At 42.4% G+C, this 22881-nt stretch overlaps 1 protein-coding gene across 2 annotated transcripts in view; it reads left to right on the top strand.

Moving 5' to 3' along the window:
* Nucleotides 1-22881, top strand: part of apc2 (APC regulator of WNT signaling pathway 2) — a 206721-nt gene that overhangs the window by 146875 nt on the left and 36965 nt on the right. The window contains exon 1 of one of the 2 annotated variants that reach the window (XM_072594241.1): nucleotides 6422-6797. The exons of the other annotated variant lie outside the window; for it this stretch is intronic. Coding sequence (XP_072450342.1) covers nucleotides 6759-6797 — 39 coding nt within the window. The 5' untranslated portion in view covers nucleotides 6422-6758. Of the gene's footprint in view, nucleotides 1-6421; nucleotides 6798-22881 lie in introns of those variants that run through there. 2 annotated transcript variants of the gene reach the window in all.

Genomic DNA, 22881 nt, shown 5'->3' with positions numbered 1-22881 from the left:
CATCATGACTACATCTGTATTGTTAAGCTCCTTTCAAACAGCTACCAATCTACTGCTGCCTATTAAATATCTGCATTTTTAAAAATGTGCATTTATAGGATGAGCATCACTGGCTGAGCTAGCATTTATTGCCCAGCCCTAATTGCCCAGAGGGTAGTTAAGTGTCAACCACATTGCTGTAGGTCAGACCAGGTGAGGACAGCAGTTTCCTTCCCTAAAGGACATTAGTGAAACAGATGGGTTTTTATTCCTGATAACCGGCAATGGATTCACAATCATCATTAGACTCCTAATTATAGATTTATTTTATTGAATTCAAATTCCACCATTTTAGGATTCAAACCTGGGTCTCCAGAGCATTACCTGGTGTCTGGATTAACAGTGCAGCAATAATATCATGAGGCCATTGCCTCCCCTTATTAGTAACAAGAAGAAATCATAATTCTCACTTTTGACTATGTGACATAGAATCAATGCACGTGGCTTTGCTGCACTATGCATGGCTACTTCAAGCATGGATACAATAGCACTATGACTACAGCAATGGACTAATGGTCTAAGTGGCATGAGCTCAAATTCCATCATGGTAGCTTGAAAATTTAAACTTATTCAATAAAGAGATAAAATGTGGAATAGAAACCCTTGTAACAGCAATGGTAACCATGTAACAATGGATTGTTGTCAAACCTATCAGGTTAATTGATGTAACTTATTGGAGGAATCCTTGCCCTGTATGTGACTGCAGACATACAGCAATGTGATAGACTCTGAAACAGCTGAGCCAACTCTTTGAGTTACATTCGAGAGAGTGGTTCACCACGACTTGCTTTTGGGCATTAGGGATGTGCAGCATGTGCTGACCTTATCAGTGAACCATCTTCACAATGAATAATAGAAGTAATCAGACCCTTCCTCTCACACCTTTACCTGAGTTTAATGCTCCTCTGCTGATGACTTCGAAGGTGAAGGAGGGCTCGGGAACCTTGTGGAATTGGTATTTGTTTCCCATCCTTAATAGGAACTTAGAAACATAGCAACAGGAGTAGGCCATTCTGCCCCCTGAGTCTATTCCACCATTTTATTGAGATCATGGCTGATCCTCATCGATTCTTTGGTAGTGACAGTTTTGAAATGATATGGAGCCAAAACAGGCAAATGGATACAGACCAGCTAAGATCTCAATTAATGGTGGAAAAGGCTTGAAAGACTGAATAGTGGCTGCCTGATGTTTAGAAATCTGTAAAGAGTTTATGATGAGCTGTAACAGGTACTAAGTGGCAAACTGTAAACACCTATTTATTTCCCTTTAATCACAAAAATATTGACCACTATAACTTTAGGACTGATAATTTCAAACTTATATGTTTTTCAAATAATTCCATGTAGGAGGACTCTTTTGGTGCACTTAGTAGTGTCTCTATCTCTGAGCTAGAAGTCCTGGGTTTAAGTCCCACTCCATAACCTGTTGGCCAAGGAAAGTGCATTCATCATGTGGCCAAACACATCGAGCATCAACTCGCAAATTCTCCCGGCACATACCAGTGATGGGGAACCACATGGTGCAGTGATAATAACCATACCTCTGGGATAAGAAACCTGGGTCCAATTCCCACCTGCCCTGGAGGTGTGTCATAATATATCCAAACAAGTAGATTTCATAATAACTACAATGGTGGTGGGCCGTATGAATACAAGAGATTCCTGGTCAACCAGATGATGAAAGACATTGGAGTCTCCATCATCACAATCCAGAATTCCAGGCTGGAACGGGCATGTGAAAGTGGATGTTACCATGACAACTTGGACTCCTTATGGGGGAGGGGGATGGGTTACCTCATTTGGCTGAATGGCTAATGGCAATCATCTATTGCTAACAGTGTGTGGTTCTGGTACGAATTCAGGACATCCCTGCTTTTCCTACCTGTGGAGGAGATCATGGTGCTGTGGGTTGAATATGCCTTTGAGAAGAGGGCAGAAAAGGATGTGGGTAGTGGACTTCAACCCAGACATGACTTGGTGGCAGCACGGTGGCTCAATGGTTAGCACGGACCTGGGTTCGATTCCACTCTCAGGCTGTGTGGAATTTGCACATTATGTGTTTGCATGGGCATGCTCTGGTTTCCCCCACAGTCCAAAGATGTGCAGGTTAGCTGGATCGGTCATGCTAAATTGTCAGTAGTGTCCAGGGATGTGTGGGCTATGTGGATTAGCCATGGGAAATGCAGGGTTACAGGGAAAGGGTAGGGAGCTGCATCTGGATAAGATGCTCTTCAGAGTATCACTGTAGTCTCAATGGGCCAAATGGCCTCTTTCTGTACTGTCGTGATTCGATGAACCTAGTGTCACTAATGATCAGCAAATTCAGCCAATAACTGGCTCTCCACAATGACTCGGCTAGTTTCACATTCCCTCAGGGAGTGAAGATTGAGGGTTCCTACATGACAGAGTAGTTTGTGTAGACATGTGAAGATGTCATTGTGGTTCCTTTGGTGTCACTCTTGCTGTGAGTCAGTAGGTTATGTGGATCTCAGCCACACTGAGGGGTTAGCAGTCCTTAGATCAATTGTTCTGTTTCGGTCTCTGTACAGCCAGTGTTATCCCAGTCTGTTGTCTGTTCTGGAAACTGTTATTGATAACTCAGCACATTGCATTTCAGTTTCAACAGAGAAACAAGCTAAATTGCTGAATGTGATGCCTTGATGCTAAATGGGAGGATACCATTGCACTCGGAGGAAACCCATTCAAATTCCACACAGTCACCTGAGGGTGGAACCAAACCCAGGTCCCTGGTTCTCTGAGGCAGTGGTGCTAACCACTGAGCCACCATGCCTCTCCAGTTCTTCACATGTCTTTGAGGGTTTCATTTGAATGTGACTGTGTTCAGGATAACCAACTGTGGAATTATTTCTTATTTCTGGATTTGTTCTGTTGCCAATTGTCTATATTTACGACACCCACTCACCAGTTTGTCCCCTCTTCGTCTTTCAAAACCTCTCAGCATTTTATACAGCTCTATTGTTGATCACCTGTGATTTGTCAGCTCCTTTAAAATAATTCACCAGGTTCATTAAGTTTAGTAGATTGATGTCTATCCTGTCAGTCATTAAGATCTCAGACTCCACCCTGGTCTCTGCTGCATTTGACGACCTTAGCTGAAGACAATGCATGTGGTATCTATGGCACAACGATTCCATTTATGCCTCTGGTTCAGCTGTTTTTAAGCTTAAATCCCAATTCAAAGACTTGATCACAAAACCTAGTCTGATGTTCCGGTACCTTGCCAAAGATGAGATGCTCTCTTAGTTGGAAGTAAAAGTTCCTATGGCACTATTTTGAAGAGAAGGGCAGTTCTACCTGGTATCTTAGTAAGAAGAACACCAGAAATAGGTGCAAGAGGCCACACAGCTCATTGAGTCTGCTCCACCAATCAATGCAATCATGGCTAATCTTGGGGTTCAACTCCAGGTTCCCACTTCATCCCCATATCTCTTTCATCATTGAGATCTCAAAGATTCCAATTTCAATACATTCAACGATGAAGCATCCACAAATCTCAAGGGTAGAGAATGCTGAGGATTCACAACCTTTTGAGTGAAGCTATCTCTCCTCATCCCAGTCCCAAATGATTGGCCCCTTATCCTGAGACTATGGCCCCACGTTTCAGATTCCCTGACAATCTCTCACTATCCACCCTGTCAAACCTCTTCATAAATATGGCATGCTTCAATGAGATCATCTCTTGTCTTAAACTCAAGTATCTACCCTTCAACCAAAACTTATTTGATCATTGTCACACAGATGTTCTGGAGAAGCTTGTGGTGTGATAAATTAGCTGCCACACTTTCTCCATTGCATTTCAAAACTACTTATACAGTCCTAAGCTCATGTACTGTGCTAAATAAATGTAAGTCTTTCTTTCTATCGTCCAATAAGATTTTATTAATCTTGCAATATATGGGAGTAGAGCAACTAAAGTATACTATTCCTATTTTTTTTGTTAGTTCATTCATGGGATGTGGGCATCACTGGATGGACCAACATTTATCGCCCATCCTAGGGGGTAGAGGTCAGCTGTCTTTTTGAATTGGTTAGGCCACTGTTGGAATACTGCGTGCAATTCTGGTCTCCTGCCTATTGGAAAGATGTTGTGAAACTTGAAATGTTCAGAAAAGTTTACAAGGATGTTGCCAGGGTTGGAGGATTTGAGTAATAGGGAGAGGCTGAACAGGCTGGGGATGTTTTCCCTGGAGCGTCAGAGGTTGAGGGGTGAACCTTATAGAGGTTTACAAAATTATGAAGGGCATGGATAGGATAAATAGACAAAGTCTTTTCCCTGGGGTGGGGGAGTCCAGAACTAGAGGGCATAGATTTAGGGTGAGAGGGGAAAGATATAAAAGAGACCTAAGGGTCAACCTTTTCACACACAGGGTGGTACGTGTATGGAATGAGCTGCCAGAGGAAGTGGTGGAGGCTGGTACAATTGCAACATTTAAGAGGCATTTGGATGGGTATATTAATAGGAAGGGTTTGGAGGGATATGGGCCAGGTGCTGGCAGGTGGGACTAGATTGGGTTGGGATATCTGGTCGGCATGGACGGGTTTGATGGAAGGATCTGTTTATGTGCTGTACATCTCTATGACGCTATAACTGCTGCAGTCCATTTGTTGTAGCTTGAGCCACAGTGCCCTGCAGGCCTTTGAATATTAATGTTCTTTGATTTGTTGCCTCTCCCTGGCATAGCCTACAGTTGGTGGAACAAGAAGATTGACTCAACTCTACTGTAGTTTATTGGGCTTATGAGTTTTGATGCTTCTGATATCTTAAGTTTCTAATTGCACCTAAATTTCAGGGGGATGGGGAGCAGTGCAACACAGGTCTTCAATTTGTCTCCCAAGACACTTCCAGAGCTGTGATTTTAATATGTCTGCATACCTCCAGGAAAATAGGAGATCAGGAACATAAGAACAAGGAACAAGAGTAGGCCACTCAGCCCTTCAAGCCTGCTCCACCACTCAGTAAGATTGTGGCTGATCTGATTTTAACCTCAACTCATTCCTGCACATCCTCAACAATCTTTCAGCCCTTTGGTAATCAAGATTCTTTTCTACCTCTACTTTAAACAAAATGAAAGATTTTGCGTCCACCTCATTTTGAGGATGGGAATACCAAAACTCACAAAACTTTGAGAGAAAAATAATGTCTCCTTATCCCTCAAATGGGCACCCCCTTATTTTTAAACTAGGATTCGGGGTTATGGGACCCCACCCCACCTAAAGGCCAAGCACACCATGAGTGAAATCCCAGCACTTCAATTCCCTTCTTTCTCACAACCCTAACGTCCTGGTACAATTTACAAGGGGCAGAGATTCAGCTGAAGTGGTCCATGCCCCTTTCTCATGCAGCTTGCATCCAAAGACATTAACATGTCTTAAGGACAAAGGACAGGAAAATCTACCCTGTTATTCCATGAGCCACTGGGATTTGACTGGATACTGTATATGATAATATACATTCCCAGCCCAGTGCATCCAAATGTTCCTCTGCTCAATTGACTTCTTTCCCCATGAGTTGGGAGAAAATTAATCATTCAGGTCCTGGGAAGTCAGTGTTACTAGCTGTGATGCCTTTTGTGATTGAATAATCTGCTACTACTCGCTGTCAAAACTGATGTGTGAGCAGTGGTTACGTTATTATTGCAATGGAGTATAACTGCTCCCTCTGGACCACTATCCCAAAACCAAAGGAGGAAAAGGGAGACACAGAGAAATAGATTATTCAAAACATTTATCGCAAGTGTTGGAATTTCTGCCTGCTCTCTCTGATCCTCCTTCTTGGGGAAACCACTGTACAAAGCAGCAACAAAGAAATGTTCCTCTCAGATGTAACAGAATAGAAAATCAGTTGTACAAATTGCAAAGGAAGACAATGGAAATATTTAGTGTTGTTTCTAAATCTAATATTATGCTCGAACTACATTTTGCATTCCCTCCACTCTTCACAAGGCAATAAATAGCTCTGGCTCCCCTCAACGCAAATTTCAGACACTGAATATTTTACGAAACAGAATTGCAGGCTGGTACCAGGTGTGATTCCATGATGGAAAGTGCACAGATATGTTTACAGAATTACAGAGTCATCAGTCCAAAAGGGACCATTGCATTCATGTTACAGGTCTGCCTAACTAATACTGTATTGAAATACTGAAGAATATACCTTTTAGGTCATTGCAATTTGCAGGCCTTTGCTTTTTTGCCCTGTGTTGCCAGGGTGAAAAGAAAAGGTAGTTATGAAAAGATTAACTGCTTGCTTTGTGATTGGGTGTTGGAGATGACATCAGGGATGTAGCAGTCAGGCAGTGGATGATTTCTCTCCCCCTCTCTCTCTCTCTTCCTCCCTCTCTTCTTCAGCTGTCATCTTAAGGGTTGTGCCAGAATTGTGTGCAAGCTGAGGGACTGTGCTGTGGAGCGAGTGAAAAGGAGTCAGTGAAAATTTCTACCCAGTCTCTCCTTTGTGTGTGTCGTGTTTTGCATGGGTTCCTCACGTCTTCCCTGTGAGGCTAGGGAGGGCTCAGCTATTCTCAATCTTGACAGGACCAGTCTGTTGTTTCTCTTTATTGTCAGAAGGTTAGTGTTGAGTGTCTGGATGGAACATGCTGTTGATCCAGTAGACGGATTTTTAAGGCTCGGTGGGAATTGTTCGACCTGAAGCTCGGAGGAACGGGAACAGGGTCACATGGTGCTGAAAACTAGGACAGGGGATGTCGGAATCCATCCCGTGCTCCCATGAAAGGAGCCAGGTAGGAATTTCAAATTGTACAGCCCCCTAGGGTGTGCCAAACATAAAGCTTTAGCCGCATGCTAATAAGCAGTGTCTTACTGGGTCTGCTGGCTTTTCTGCTTGTCGGTGTCTGCTTTTTTGATTTTTACATTTTCCTTTGTTAAGGCATCAACAGATCCAGATGCCTTTTCTTGGAAGCTGTACACGGTTCAATCTTCCTCCTAAATACCACTGCTGTCAACAATTGTTGTTATCAGTAAGCTTTGCTTTGAAAGACCCCTATGATATTAGCTATACCCTGAGGAAACACTGTCTTGCATAATGTTATTTTTCTTTAAGATCTTGTCAAATGCAAAGGGTTCATGGCATTGATTGATGAAGAGGAGCATAAGTGTCTTTGCTGTTAATACTGAAAGAATTTTGCAGTCGTGAGATTTTTTTCCTCTTCCCAGCTCTCTTCCATTCTTCTCTCCTCTTTCTGACAATAAAATTGCCAAGATACCAGACAGCAGAGACACACAGACTTGGCCTGTATGTGGACTCAGTCACTGTGCCAGATCAATTTCCATTTGTCCCCATTCAACTGAATTCAGGATGCAGACCGTAACTGTGCTGCATACTTTTGTCTGTTTTTACATTCTGTTTTTATCCTGTTTTCCGGCCTTTCATTCTCCATCTATTGTGCAGAAAGCCTCGAAACTACAGCATGCTCTTGTACTTTACGTGCTAGCACCATCTTAGAGGAGGAAGCAATGTATTTTATAACGTCACTGCACATTTTCTCTTACATAATGAAAAACAATTTTTGACTTGCACACTGCAAAAATTGAAATCACATCTGATCCAAATCCAGATTTTTAAAATGCTCTTTTGTTATAAAAAAAGTGTCCTTTTTATCAACAGCGCCTATTTTAATCTCTTTACTTCAAATGATATTTTGAATGTCTTGGTTTTAAATGCTACTTCAAATGCCATTTTAAAAAATTATAAAATCCTTCTTTAAAAATAATCGTCCTTTGTTCTGTTTCCTTTCTCATGACTAAAGCTGTTTGCTTTCTGCTTGCTCCTCCATTGCTCTTGAATATACTCCTGGAGGGGGAAGGCAGGTAAACCACAGGTCTCTCTCCACAATGGCAGGTGTACATGCTGACAAGGGTATGCCCACCATCCTGCTATGAAATTGAAACACCTTCCAGGCAAATAGCAACTTGCCAGAGCAGAGATTGAAGGTCACTATAAGGAGAACTGTTCACCTAAATTCCCATTCAACTAGTCATCTATCTTTCCTTTGTCTAATCTTTTGCACAAAGGACTAATCTTTTGAGATGAGATACTGAGTATCTGTAGTATATTTAATCATGGATCCATCCCAGATAAGCATAATCCCTTTCTCACTCAGTCTCTACTCTGATCAACAGCAGAAACTTCAGGCTTAATTATTTTCATCCCTCCCACCTTTACCATCTCAGGATGTGGAGACAGATTGTAAGAAACTTAGCTGTGATCAGGTTCATCATCACAGACTGGAAAGTGGACTTGGCATCCTTTCTGATAGGTATGATTCAGTACTGCACCAACACTATTCTACCATTCTCCCTTTAGTGTATGGATATGCTACACACATTGGACAAGGCAGAAGGCAAGAAACATGTTGGCCATAAGGAGTTGCATGAATATTATGTGGGACCAGGAGGCAAGGCTCCTGGCCCACAATCTGGGCTTTCAAAGCATCTTACCTGATGCATTCCACTTGTATGCTGGTTAGAGTTCAGTTGATAGCATTCTTCCCTCCAGATCAGAAGGTTTCAGATGCAAACCCACCTCCAAGATTTTAGAGCAAAACTTAATGCTGACAATTCAGTGTGGGAATGGGAGGAAGCTTCCCAGTAGGAGGCGCTGTTTTTCAGAAGCAGTGATGAACTGAGATCCCATCTGCCTACTGGTTGGATATAAAAGATTCCATGACACGTTTTCAAAGAGGTTCGGGAGAGTAATCCCACCTTTACTGAGTAATCCTTCAGTCAACATCATAAAGAACAGATGATTGGATTTTTTTAATCACAATGCTGTATGTGCGACGTTGTGAGCACACACTGGCTGCTGCAATTTTTACGTTAAAACTGTGACTGCATTTCAAAAAGTACTTCATTGGCCATAAGGAGCTTAGAGAATTCTGTTGGTCATGCGAGGCATTATATAAATGCAAGTACTTGTTCAATTAAAAAAAAACAGCCAGTTTAGAAATGTTATTACACACCTCTGCAGCAGGTGGGGCTTGAAGCCAGATCTCCTGGACCAGAGGTAGGGACGTTACCACTGCACAAGAGATGCCTAAACTGCAAGTCCTTTCCTTATATCTTGCTTCCATCAACCTGATGAATTTTCCTATGCCTAGGAAAACCACTCAACTTGTGTTAAAAATAGAACAACTGCTAAAATGAAGTGGAAGGTGCTGGTATTGGACTGGGATGGATAAAATCAAAAATCACACGACACCAGGTTCCAGTCCAACAGGTTTATTTGAAACCACAAGTTTTTGGAGACCCAGTCCTTCCTCAGGCAGCTAGTGAGACAGAATACATCGCACAAGGAATTTATAGTAAAAGATCAAAGGGTCATACAACTTATGTGAATGTATTGAACTAACCTAGATGGCTCTTAAGTCTTTAATCAGTTAGGATGGAGGTGCAGGTTTCGATTGATTAATATGTAAATTCCTGCCTGAAGATAACTTTATGTTTTATACAATAAAGATAACATCTTAGGTCAGACAATGCATTTTAGGTGTGAGGCCATGTTTCAAGTCTGTTTGCGTCTCATCCCTGGACCCAGACTAGTTTTATTTCCAAAGTAGGAACTTATAAAATGCTACATTAACTGACTGTCTATAGAGTTTCTAAATTCCTACTTTGGAAATAAAACCAGTGTAAATATTGTGTAAAATATGAAGTTAAGTTTGGGCATGGATTTACATATCAATCAATCGAAATCTGCACCTCCATTCTAACTGATTAAAGAATTAATAGCCATCTAGGTTTGCTCAAAGCATTCACATATGTTGTATGACCCTTTGATCTTTTACTATAAATTCTGTGTCCAATGTATTCTGTCTTACTAGCTGCCTGAGGAAGGAGCAGTGCTCCAAAATCTTGCAGTTTCAAATAAACCTGTTGGTCTATAACCCAGTGTTGTGTGATTTTTGAAGGCAGGCAGCCTCATTATAATTATACTGTGTTGTGCTGACATTATATGTTTCATAATTCAATGGACCCCTGCTTCCTGCGTGCGCATTGATATTCTCCGGCTTGTTCAGACTCCATTAAGAGTTGCAATGGACAGTTTTGAGCAGGTCTTCGTCCCTGTGTTACATTATTTGCCTTTTAATCTCTGACATGTGTTCTTGGGGAGCTCAGATTCAACCCACTTGTACTGGAATCCTCCTTAATATGGTTTGAGACAGGCAAAGCTCCATGCAGCAAATTAAGTCTATATTCCCCATGTCCTCACAAAGGGACTTGGGTGTTAAGCTCATCAGACACCCTCATCCCTCATGGAGTCACTTGTTTTCTCAATAGTCCCTGGTGGGAATTTTGAATTTGTCGCTCATCACCAGTTAACCAATATAAAGCAAGGTTTTCTTTATTCCACAGTTGCATGGCACCTTCAAGGCTGATTATATAGAAATGCAGTTACTCTAACCCCCATTGATCAGGAGATTATCAGGCAACACCCCCCCCCCTCCCGAATGTGCGCCAGATGAGCTAGTTTAAAATGGACAGGGTTGCAAGTGTGGCTGACCAGCTCTGCATCTGTGAGGCGAGTTCACAGCAAGCCCTAGCCGTGTGCAAGTCACAAATCTGCATAGAAGCCTCTGATTAGCAATTGGGAGAAAGAACTGTGCCTGATTTTCCAGACAGTGGCTCATTGTGCCCCGTTGTGGTGTTCTTGGCACAAGTTGGCTGAAGGTAGCCAGTCTCACACGTACGAGAAGGCATCTAGGGTCCTTCTGATCTCTGTGGCTCATGGCTACCTTATATGGTGTCTTTTGCCAATCAGGCCATTGAAAAACCATGGGAAGGAGCCCCATATTCAAAGAATCATTGATTGGTGCAGGAGGAGGTAATTCAGCCCATCATGCCTTGACCTTGCTCTTCGAACAAACGTCATTACCTAGTGCCAATATCCCGCTTTCCCGCCATACCCTTGCATAGTACTAATCATCCAATGCCCACTTAAATGCCTCAATTGAACCTACCTCCACTATGCTTCTAGGCAGTGCATTCCATACCCTGACTATTAGTTGAATGAAAGTTTTTTTTCTCCCATCACCCTTGTTTCTTTGTGCATTACTATAAAGTTATGCTCTCTCTTTCTTGTTTCTTTTACAAGTGAGAACAGCTTCTCCCTGTCAGCTGTCTATCCAGCCCCCCCCATGGTTTTGAAATCCTTTATCAAATCTCCCCTGAGCCTTCTTATCTCCAAGGAGAGCAGTCCCAACCTCTTCAATCTATCCTCACGGCTGAAGTTTCTCAATAGTAAACAATTCTTGTAAATCACTTCTGCATACTCCCCAATGCGTTTACATTGTTTCTATATTCTTTATCACTTCCTAAATAGTTCCAAGAAAGAATCTTTGGTTAAGTCATGTTGCATTAAAGTTCGATAGCCTAAAATCATAGAAATGTTAAACTGTGGATTGGTCAAAGCACAAAATGAGGGTTTTTGGCCCATTGTTTCTGTGCCAGCTTTTTGTCAGAGCTATTCAGCTCATTTTCCTTTTATCATCCTGCAAACTGTTTATCTTTAGGTAATTATTCAGTACTCCTTTGAAAGTCATATTTGAATCTTCCTCCATCACTCTGTTGGCCAGTGCATTCTGGATCCTAATCACTCACCGTATTAAGAAGCCTTTGTTAACCTTTTACCTTAAAGCAGTTAACCTTCTTCTTCACCCTCCTGTCAAGGCTATCTGTTTACCTCTCTATCTGCTCTGTCCAAATTCTCATGGTTTTGAGCATATCTATTCAGTCTGTTCTGAACCTTACCTTCTCTAAAGAGAACAACCTCAGCTTCACCAATGTATGTATGAAGCTGAATTGTCACTTTGCCAGGGTGGTTCTGTTAACTATTCCAACCCTCTTCAATTGTCTTGATACAGATTCTAATTTAAATTCAAGGCTTCCTCTGTTATGGTAAATTATACAACAGGGTTTGGATTGTCCTTTAAATCCCACAGTTTTCAATAACACCCTTTAATGGAGGAAGCTTGCCCTCTTTGTCCAGTCAGACCTCTATCCAAGGTCCTGAAGTGACCTACAAAGTTGCATCATATGAAGGAATGTGGCCTTGTCAGCAAGGCCCACATTCAAAGAATGCTTTGAGAAATGAGAAGAGAAAATGCGTTTTCAACAATAGCAAAAGATAATATTTAAATAATTGTTAAATAAGTGACATGGCTTACTGTGCATTAACAATGTTAATCTGTAACAATGTGTATTTTCTGGAAGGCAAACTGTTTGTTTATTCTGGAATTTAATGTAACTGGAATAAAGCTTTTTGAATACAGCAAATCTGAACAAATGTATAAATCGTAAGTAAAAGAGGAAAGAACTTTCTGCTGTGAGCTCTATTCACAAGTGTACTTTGGTGACTCAATGGAGAATTCCAACCCCCCAATGATTCGTTTAAAAATCCAAAAGAACTGCGGATGCTGTAAATCAGAAACAAAAGCAGAAGTTGCCGGAAAAGCTCAGCAGGTCTGGCAGTATCTATGAAGAGAAATCAAAGTTAACGTTTCGGGTCTGGTGACCCTTCCTCGGGGTTCTGAGGGAGGGTCACTGGCCCTAAAATGTTAAGTTTGAATTTTCTTCATAATACTGCCAAGCCTGCTGAGCTTTTCTGGCAACTTCTGCTTCTGTTCCCAATAATTCATCCACAGCTGTAAGCTCCAGGATCGGGTTGACAAATGAGACAACATAAAACAAAGAACTGTGGATGCTGGAAATCTAAAACAAGTTGCTGGAGAAAATCAGCAGGTCTGGCAGTATTTGTGGAGAGAGAAATAGAATTAACATTTTGACTCCAGTGACCCATATTCAGAACTGGTTGATAATGAAAGTGGCCCTTGAAAGTTTCATTGAAAAGTGACCATAGATGCTTTTATGTTTAAAAACTGCAGTTGAATGCAAGCAGACTTTACTCACTGTTAGTGGAGGTGTGAACTTCCCAGTGATAACAGAGCTCTCCCTTCTATGGGTTTTGTAGATAGTCGACAAATTCCATGGCCCCTGTTGGAGAACCATTATGGAATGAAATGTGAGCGATGGCAACTTCTCTAAGTGGGAATTTTTATAACCTGGCAGGGAAAAATAAAAACTTCAGATTCATGCTGACTACATTCTGAGCCACAAAACCAGACCCAAAGCCAGTGGGTCTTGATGAGGTAGCTTTCCAGACTCTGCTTTACCCAGAGAATGGATAGAATGTCAAACTTGCTACACATGGAGTGGATGAAGCAAATAGTGTTTAGGAAACTAAAAAGGAACGACAGAAAGCTTCGGCAATTTGGAAAAGTTGGCAGAGAGCCAGCAGACGCACGATAAACCTACCTCACAGCCATAAGGTCTGTGGGTGGCTGTATCCGGGCAGAATAGGACAGCCGTCACTCAGTGGTAGGAAGCTTCACCCTGTCTGCTCAGATTTGGCCACAAGTTCCAACAACCCAGACAGCACCAAAGTTCAACAGTGGTCACTGATGGTATTGCAGGCAGGCCCTCAAAGCAGGCCTGACTGAACTCCAGAGCTGAAAATGTGTTGCTGGAAAAGCTCAGCAGGTCAGGCAGCATCCAAGGAGCAGGAGAATCGATGTTTCGGGCATAAGCCCTTCTTCAGGAATGAGGAAAGTGTGCCAAGCAGGCTAAGATAAAAGGTAGGGAGAAGTGACTTGGGGGAGGAGCGTTGGAAATGCGATAGGTAGAAGGAGGTCAAGGTGAGGGTGATAGGCCGGAGAGGGGGTGGGGGCGGAGAGGTCAGGAAGAAGATTGCAGGTTAGGAAGGTGATGCTGAGTTCGAGGCTTGGGACTGAGACAAGGTGGGGGGAGGGGAAATGAGGAAACTGGAGAAATCTGAGTTCATCCCTTGTGGTTGGAGGGTTCCTAGGCGGAAGATGAGGCGCTCTTCCTCCAGTCGTCGTGTTGCTATGGTCTGGAGGAGTCCAAGGACCTGCATGTCCTTGGTGGAGTGGGAGGGGGAGTTAAAGTGTTGAGCCACGGGGTGGTTGGGTTGGTTGGTCCGGGTGTCCCAGAGGTGTTCTCTGAAACGTTCCACAAGTAGGTGGCCTGTCTCCCCAATATAGAGGAGGCCACATCAGGTGCAGCGGATGCAGTAAATGATGTGTGTGGAGGTGCAGGTGAATTTGTGGAGGATATGGAAGAATCCCTTGGGGCTTTGGAGGGAAGTAAGGGGGGAGGTGTGGGCGCAAGTTTTGCATTTCTTGCGGTTGCAGGGGAAGGTGCCGGGAGTGGAGGTTGGGTTGGTGGGGGGGTGTGGACCTGACGAGGGAGTCACGGAGGGAGTGGTCTTTTCGGAACGCTGATAGAGGAGGGGAGGGAAATATATCCCTGGTGGTAGGGTCCGTTTGAAGGTGGCGGAAATGACGACGGATGATACGCTGTATATGGAGGTTGGTGGGGTGGTAGCTGAGGACCAGTGGGGTTCTGTCCTGGCAGCGATTGGAGGGGTGGGGCACAAGGGCGGAGGAGCGGGAAGTGGAGGAGATGCGGTGGAGAGCATTGTCAATCACGTCGGGGGAGAAATTGCGGTCTTTGAAGAAGGAGGCCATCTGGGTTGTATGGTATTGGAACTGGTCCTCCTGGGAGCAGATCCGGCGGAGACGAAGGAATTGGAAATATGGGATGGCATTTTTACAGGGGGCAGGGTGGGAGGAGGTGTAGTCTAGGTAGCTGTGGGAGTTGGTCGGTTTATAGTAAATGTCCGTGTTGATTTGGTCGCCCAAGATAGAAATGGAAAGGTCTAGGAAGGGAAGGGAGGAGTCTGAGATGGTCCAGGTAAATTTGAGGTCGGGGTGGAAAGTGTTGGTAAAGTGGATGAAATGTTCAACCTCCTCGTGGGAGCACGAGGCAGTGCCGATACAGTCATCGATGTAGCGGAGGAAAAGGTGGGGGGTGGTACCAGTGTAGCTGCGGAAGATGGACTGTTCCACATATCCTATGAAGAGGCAGGCATAGCTGGGGCCCATCCAGGTGCCCATGGCTACTCCTTTGGTTTGGAGGAAGTGGGAGAATTGGAAAGAGACGTTGTTCAGGGTGAGGACCAGTTCAGTCAGTCAGAGGGTGTCAGTAGAAGGGTACTGGTTGCTACAGCGGGTATTGGAAATTAAAGACAGTAAGTCCCAGCTTCCTCATTTCCCTTCCCCCCCACCTTTTCTCAGTCCCAGCCCTCAGACTCAGCACCGCCTTCTTGACCTGCAATCTTCTTCCCGACCTCTCCGCCCCCACCCCCTCTCCGGCCTATCACCCTCACCTTAACCTCCTTCCACCTATCGCATTCCCAATGCCCCTCCCCCAAGTCCCTCCTCCCTACCTTTTATCTTAGCCTGCTTGGCACACCCTCCTCATTCCTGAAGAAGGGCTTACGCCCGAAACGTCGATTCTCCTTCTCCTTCGATGCTGCCTGACCTGCTGCAGCTTTTCCAGCAACACATTTTTAAGCTCTGATCCCCAGCATCTGCAGTCCTCACTTTCTCCTAGAGCATAACTGGAGCACTGGTCACCTTACTGAAGGAAAGATGTAAATATGTTGCAAGCAGTTCAGACAAGCTTTACTGGACTCTTACCTGGAATGGGCAGGCTGGTTTATGAGGAAAAGTTAGACAGGCTAGGCTTGTTTCCATTGGATGGTCAAAGACAACGAGGTGACCTGCTTGAAGCACAGTCTCTTGAGAGGTCTTGGCAGGGTGCATACAGAGAGGATGTGAGCTAGAGGTCAATGTTTAATAATAAGTGGTTGCCCATTTAAGACAGAGATGGGAAGAAATATTTTCTTCCTGAGAGTTGTGTGTTTTTGGAACACTCTTCCTCCAAGGATGTCAGAAGCAGAGCCCTTGCCTATGGTCAAGGCAGAGGTAGATAAGGCAGAAGGTGAATGATTATTGGGGGATAGTTGGGAGTGTGGAGTGATCAGGATTTCATTGAATAGGGGACTAAGCTCAAGGGATGGAATCTCCTATTCCAGTCCCTAACTTGTATGTTCAGCTACTCCGTGTCATAGTGAGCACCACATTCCTGCCACCCTCTGGATAAAGATGTTTGTTCTGAAATCCACATTGGATTTAGTATTGACTATACTTACAACTCTTAGTTCTAACCTCACCCAGTGGAACTATCTTCTCTACATTTACACTATTACACTCTCTCAATAATCTTGAAGCGCTGTATCAGATCACCCCTCACCTCTCTTATTGAGACAAAACACTCAGGCTGATCAATCCTTCTGATAAATATAACCTCCTGGTTATGATATAACTTTAGTTTATAATTGTTTCCACCTTCTTCAGTGTCTCTATATACATTTTTTATAATGTGAAGACCAGACTCCACACAAAGCTCTAAACTGAGTTGAATTGAATTGAATTTATTGTCACATGTACCAAGGCACAGTGAAAAGCTTTGTCTTGCGAGCAATGTAGGCGGATCACAGAGTTAAGTCGCATAGATAAGTAAATAATGGGTAAACAGCGGCAAAAACAAAAACACAAGTGGTCTGACTAATTGTTCTATACAAGTTTAAATTGGCAGGAATGAATCCCAGTTTTTCATTTTTTTAAAAATGGCTTTATTAACCCAAGATGCTACTTTTAATGGTTTGAGCACCTTTATCCCCAGATCCGTGTGTTCCTACATGCATTTTGACACCTAATTTATTAACATATTGGCATGCAAACAAACATAAGAATTAGGAACAGGAGTGGGCCATTCAGCCCACCAAGATTGCTGTGCCTTCTGATAAGAGCATGGCTGATTTGGTTGTGGACTCAACTGCACTTTCCTGCCTGCATCATATACCCTTTGGCTCCCATATTAACAAGCAAGAAACTATCTAATTCAGCCTGAAAAATATTCAATGAACCTTCCTCCATGGTTTTGGGGAAGAGATTAATGACTCTCAGAGAGAAATATATTTTACCTGTTTCCATCTTAAATGAGTCTTATTTTTAAACTATGTCCCCTGGTCCTAGTCTTTTTCATAAGAGGAAACATTCTTTCAGCATCCAACCTGTCAAGTCTTCTCAAGATCAAATCTTATATATTTCAACAATGTCACCTTTCATTTTAAACTCAAATGGATAAGGGCCCAAACTGTCTAACCTTTCCTGATAGTATAAACCCTTCATTCCCTGAACTGCTTCCAAATCAATTATATTTTTTCTTAAGTACACAGTGAACAAAATTGACACAATGTGTCAGATGTGCTTCCACCAATAGAATTTCCAAGCACTACATTCCTATTAAATGTAGTAATCCCATCCAACACCAAATATGTTTGGATGTTGTTAAATTTTATGCCCCGTGTAAGAAAGAATGCAGCTCTTCATTACTGATAATCTTTTGAAAAGGCCTATGAAATATGTCACTAAAGCCACCTGGCAATTCATAAATTATTGAAATGAGAGACATTTCTTATGTATGCTGCCTGACAGTCACTTCATTGATGATCACAGAAAGACTCGTATTAACATGGTAACATCAATTAACCAACCCTAAACCATCCCCCAGCCCCTCAGCTCAATAAACATTGAACTGCTCTGTACTGTTGGATAAATACCAATTACACAAATTGCATCAATTTCTGTCCTGGGGGAGTGATGAGACAGAAATGCCTCTGAAGAAAATCCTCCAGTAATTTTCACACTAAGACGCAAACTCAAAGGTTTATTTCTTTATTAAGCAAAATGATGTTTTAAATAAAAACCATATAGCCCTTTGAGTCCGCATAATGAGCTGATTGATTTTAAAAAACACGAATAATAAAGATACAACTGTCACTCAAAGGTTCCGCAGCTCATTGTTCTGATGTTCAGAATTGATGGGATTCATTTGTTGGAGTCTGGTGGAAACAGAACATTTTCTGCATTGCAGTGGGGCAGTTAATGCAATGTGAATTCAGCTTTGCTTTAATGAACATCAAATGAAATGTTGCCAAGATGTCTTGTTGGAAGGCAGTCTGTTGGATTTGTGGTGCCATGATGATAATCAAAGGAACTCTCTGCATTGGAAAGGCCACATAGATTCTATTTTGCAGAGTGGAAAATGAAGTCCAGAATTAAACAGAAGAACTGTAGTTCATACCTGATTATACTGTCTTGCTGCTTTGACCTGAAAGAAGCATTTTCACACGTGACTGTGCTTAACAGGAGAATCAATCTCCTCATTAGGAGTTTGATGTAGCTGTATGGTTGGAGGCTTCTGCTTTAACAGGAGACCCACTTTTGTGGCTGTGTACACAAAAAAAAGCAGGAGAGTTCAGGCTTATGGCAAAGACACTTGCTAGCAGTCAGTGCAGTAAGAACAAAGATTGGCTCTTCTCTTACTCAAAACATTGCCTGAATAGAGATTGTTTCTTTCTATCCTGCAGAGCCTGAGAATATAGAGATACTCTTTTACACCAGTAAGTAAAGCACTGATGGCACAGCTTATGCAACAGTCCAGATCCGGAGGACACAAACCAGGCAGTTTACAAGATCAAAACTATTGGGAGAAATCATTAGTTGCTCCTGGTGAAGATGTTTTAAACATGAATTAATCTATTCTTGAAATATTAAATTTTGGATTTCATGAGCATGGAAAGTTGCGGGTGGGAAGAATGTAGATTGGAACCGTCAAGAGATGTCATAGTGACTGCCTCAAGGCAGCATCTGACTAAATGCAGTATCAAGGAGCCCACAAATAGGATTGAAGCCTGTGAGAATGAGGGTGAAGTCACCACTGGTTGGAGCCATTGTCTTGCACATTGAAGGCTTGGCATCTGAGACCCAGGGCTTTGTTGCTGGGGTTCCTGAGGATATCGTCATTGGCTGTATGGTTTTCAGCTGCTCTGTGAATATCTTTCCTTCTAAGTAATTTTAGAAGTGGAAATGCTTGCTAATAATTGCATTAATGTTCAATTCCATTCACAACCTTTCATTATAATGAAGTGGTACATGATCACAATGCAGCAAGACAGTCACCAAGCAATACAAGTAGGAATTCAGAAGCTCTTCATCCAAAGAATCGTAAGAATGTGGAAGTCAGTATTATGGGAAGCTGCTGTGATATGCATGCATTTAAGGATAAGCTAGACAAACCTATGAAGGAGAAGGGACTTGATGGTTACAAGGGTAAAATTCGATCAGGAAAGAATTGAGGATGCTCAAGTGAAGCATAGATCTCAGTGAAGGCTGGCTGGGCTATCTGACATGATCCTGTGTCATATGTCCTATGTAATTCTATGCCAACATCTTTCATACTTGATCTGTTAAAGGGCAAATAGCATTAATGATGTACAAGTTTCAGGTGATAACCATAGCAACAAAAGAGAATCTAACCAACTTCCTTGACATTCCCATTGCTGAATGAATTGATTAGATGAGATTACCTACAGTGTGGAAACAGGCCCTTTGGCCAAATAAGTCCTCACTGACCCTCCAAAGATTAACCCATCCAGACCCATTTCCCTCTGACTAATGCACCTAACACTATGGGCAATTTAGCGTGGCCAATTCACATAGCCTGCACATTTTTGGACTGTGAGAGAAAACCAGAGCATCCAGAGGAAACCCTTTAACATGGGGAGAATTGCAAACTCCACACAGACAGTTACCTGAGGCTGGAATCAAACATGGGTCACTGGCACTGTGAGGCAGCAGTTCTAACCACTGTGCCACCCCACCATCAATGGCCTGGGGGATTCCCATTGACTACATCTGCTTCAAAAGTACTGTGGCTAAAAGAACATGTCAGAGGATGGGAACTTTGTGGCAAATAACTGAGCTCCTGACTACCTGAAGCCTGTCTAACATCTAAATTCAGGTATGACGGAATGCCTGCCACTTACCTGGATGAGTGTAGCTCCAACAACACACAAGACACTCAATGCCATTCAAGCCAAACCAGCCTGCTTGATCTATATCCCATCCACCACATTAACCATTTACTGTATTCCCACCAGCACTAGCACAAAGAGGCAGCTAGATGCAACATCCAAAAGGTGCACTGCAGCAAATCACAAATCCCTTTGTCAGCATCTTCCAAACCTGTAACTGCTACACCAGCAGCATCTGCATCGAATCCTGCTTTGTAACTACATCACTGTTCTTCCACGTTGGGTCAAAATCCTGGAACTCCCTTCCCAATATTTCTGGGGAGGGTATGCACAACACAAGGACTGCAGCAGCTCAAGAACATTATTCATAACCCACTGCCTGAGGGCAATTAGCGACGGATGATCAATTTTTGCTTTGCCAGCAATGCCTACATCTTATGAATTCAAGGAATGAGATAGGTGAAAAACATCAAGTTGCAAAACCCTTACATTTGCACACACATCCTCTCTTACAATGTAAAACAATTATAATTCATTTGAAATAACGATATACTTAGTTTGAGATAATATATTTCTAATTATAGAAACAGAAATGTATAATTAAATTCGGTAAGAATTTGTACCAAGATCTCTAGAGGCATCTACTGTTATTGCAAAGCTAGATACATTATTTATCCAATTGCCTTTTAAAAGATTGCTCCCCCAATCATTCCCTGCAACTAAACATTCCACATGCCATCAACCCACTGAGCAGAGAAACTCTTGGTAATAATTTCAAATTACTCACTCTTCATCACCATTTCTCCAACCAATGTCTTTATTGTGCTCATTGATACCAGAAACAGATAACAGAATGTCTTTAGAAAAGAAAGGAAAAAGCATATTGCTGAGTTCCACACAGTAAACTCTGCTAATTTTCATTTGCATTATAATCACAAGGATATCCTCTTCAAGTCCTAGCCTACATCACTTCCATCACCTGAAGTTTAGTAAAACAATAGAGGCTTAATTTTTTATTACTTGAATATATGAGTCCAGTATTGCTGATTTTAGTGCACTTTGACAAATTAAATAAGTAGAGGTATTAATGTCACAATGTTAGGCCTCTATAATATGGCAGCAAATCTAACTCCAATTTATTCAAAATTGAGGCTAATGCTAAAATAAGAATTCTAATGTCAGTAGATTTGGGAAGAACCTGGGTAGATAGTTAGTAGAAAAAGAAATTCAGGGGTGTGTCAGGGTTGTGCATCATACTTGCAGATCAAGTATCAGTAGGGGAACCTCCAGGGGTTATAATCATGCTATCCGGGTTTAGATTAGCAATAGAAAAGGGCAAGGTGCAATCTGGGTAAAAAAGCATAATGGGGGAAGGCCAACTTCAGTAGGGTTGAGACAGGTAAATTGGGATCAAAGATTGGAGGGCAAAACTCTACCAGGATAATGAACTTCCTTCAAAGGGGAGACAATTTGGATAGAGTCATAGAGACGTACAGCATGGAAACAGACCCTTTGGTCCAACCCATCCATGCCGACCAGATATCCTAATCCAATCTAGTCCCACCTACCAGCACCTGGCCCATATCCCTCCAAACCCTTCCTATTCATATACCCATCCAAATGCCTCTTAAATGTTGCAATTGTACCTCCACCACATCCTCTGGTAGCTCATTCCATACACGTACCACCCTCTGCGTGAAAAAGTTGCCCCCTAGGTCTCTTTTATATCTTTCCCCACTCACCCTCAACCTATGCCCTCTAGTTCTGGACTCCCCGACCCCAGGGAAAAGACTTTGTCTATTTATCCTATCCATGCCCCTCATAATTTTGTAAACCTCTACAAGGTCACCCCTCAGCCTCCGATGCTCCAGGGAAAACAGCCCCAGCCTGTTCAGCCTCTCCCTGTAGCTCAGATATACTGCTGAGCTAAGTTTCCATGAGGGGAATAGGTAAGGCAATCAAAGCAGGAACTCCCTGAATGGCAAAATTGATAGAGAATAAGAAAGAACAGAAAAAGAAACTGCATATGACCAACGTTGGGTGGGTAGCACAACTGAGAATCAGAGTGACTATAGAATGTTCAGAGGGGAAGTGAAATAAAGCAAGAAATGCAAAGAGAGAGTAGCAAAGACAAGATAGTGGAAACTAACATAGAGAGAAATCCAAGGTCTTCTATTGGGATATAAATAATAAAAGGGTATTAAGAAGGAACAAATAGGGATGAGAAAACGTATTATTTCATGAAGACACTAAATAAGAACTTTGTAAGAAAGATGCTGTCCAAATCATATTGAAAGATGAAGTAGTCGAAATATTAAATGGGCTAAAAATTAATTTAAAAGTTTTAGATGGGTTGACTTTACTTAAAGTTGACAAGCCACCAGGAGTGGATAAGATGCATTCAAGGATACTAAGGGAAACAAAGGTGGAAATTACAGAAGCACTGACTAGAATACATTCAATTCTCCTTAGATGGAAGGGTTGTGTTTCATTTGCACCACAAAAATGTCAGGCAATGACCATCTCCATTAAGAAATAATCTAACCATTGCACTTATGACATTCAATGGTTCTACCATCACGGAATTTCCCACTGGGGGTTGCAAACTGGACCAGCCATTTATATTCAGTGGCTACAAGAGCAGGTTAGTGGTGAGAAATCCTGAGTGAGTAACTTAACTCCTGACTCCTAAAGCCTGTCCATTAAGACACAAGTCAGGACAGTGATGGAATACTCCTCATTTTCCTGGAGAATGCAGCTCTGACAATGCTCAGGAGGCTTAACACCATCTATGATAAAGCATTGGCACCACAACCAAGAACATCATTCCCTCTACCACCCATGCTCACTATCTTACAAGATGCAGTGCAAAAAATAACTAAAGCTTCTTAGACTTTCCAAATAGTGACCACTTCCATCTAGAAGGACAAGGGCAGCAGATACATGGGAACACCACCATCTACAAGTTTCCGTCAAAGTCACTCACCATCCTGATTTGGAAATAT

The sequence above is a fragment of the Chiloscyllium punctatum genome, chromosome 24 (assembly GCF_047496795.1).
Source record: "Chiloscyllium punctatum isolate Juve2018m chromosome 24, sChiPun1.3, whole genome shotgun sequence".
NCBI lineage: Eukaryota > Metazoa > Chordata > Chondrichthyes > Orectolobiformes > Hemiscylliidae > Chiloscyllium > Chiloscyllium punctatum.
Note: the sequence above shows the minus strand (reverse complement) of the source record. Positions and strands in the feature narration are given on the sequence as shown.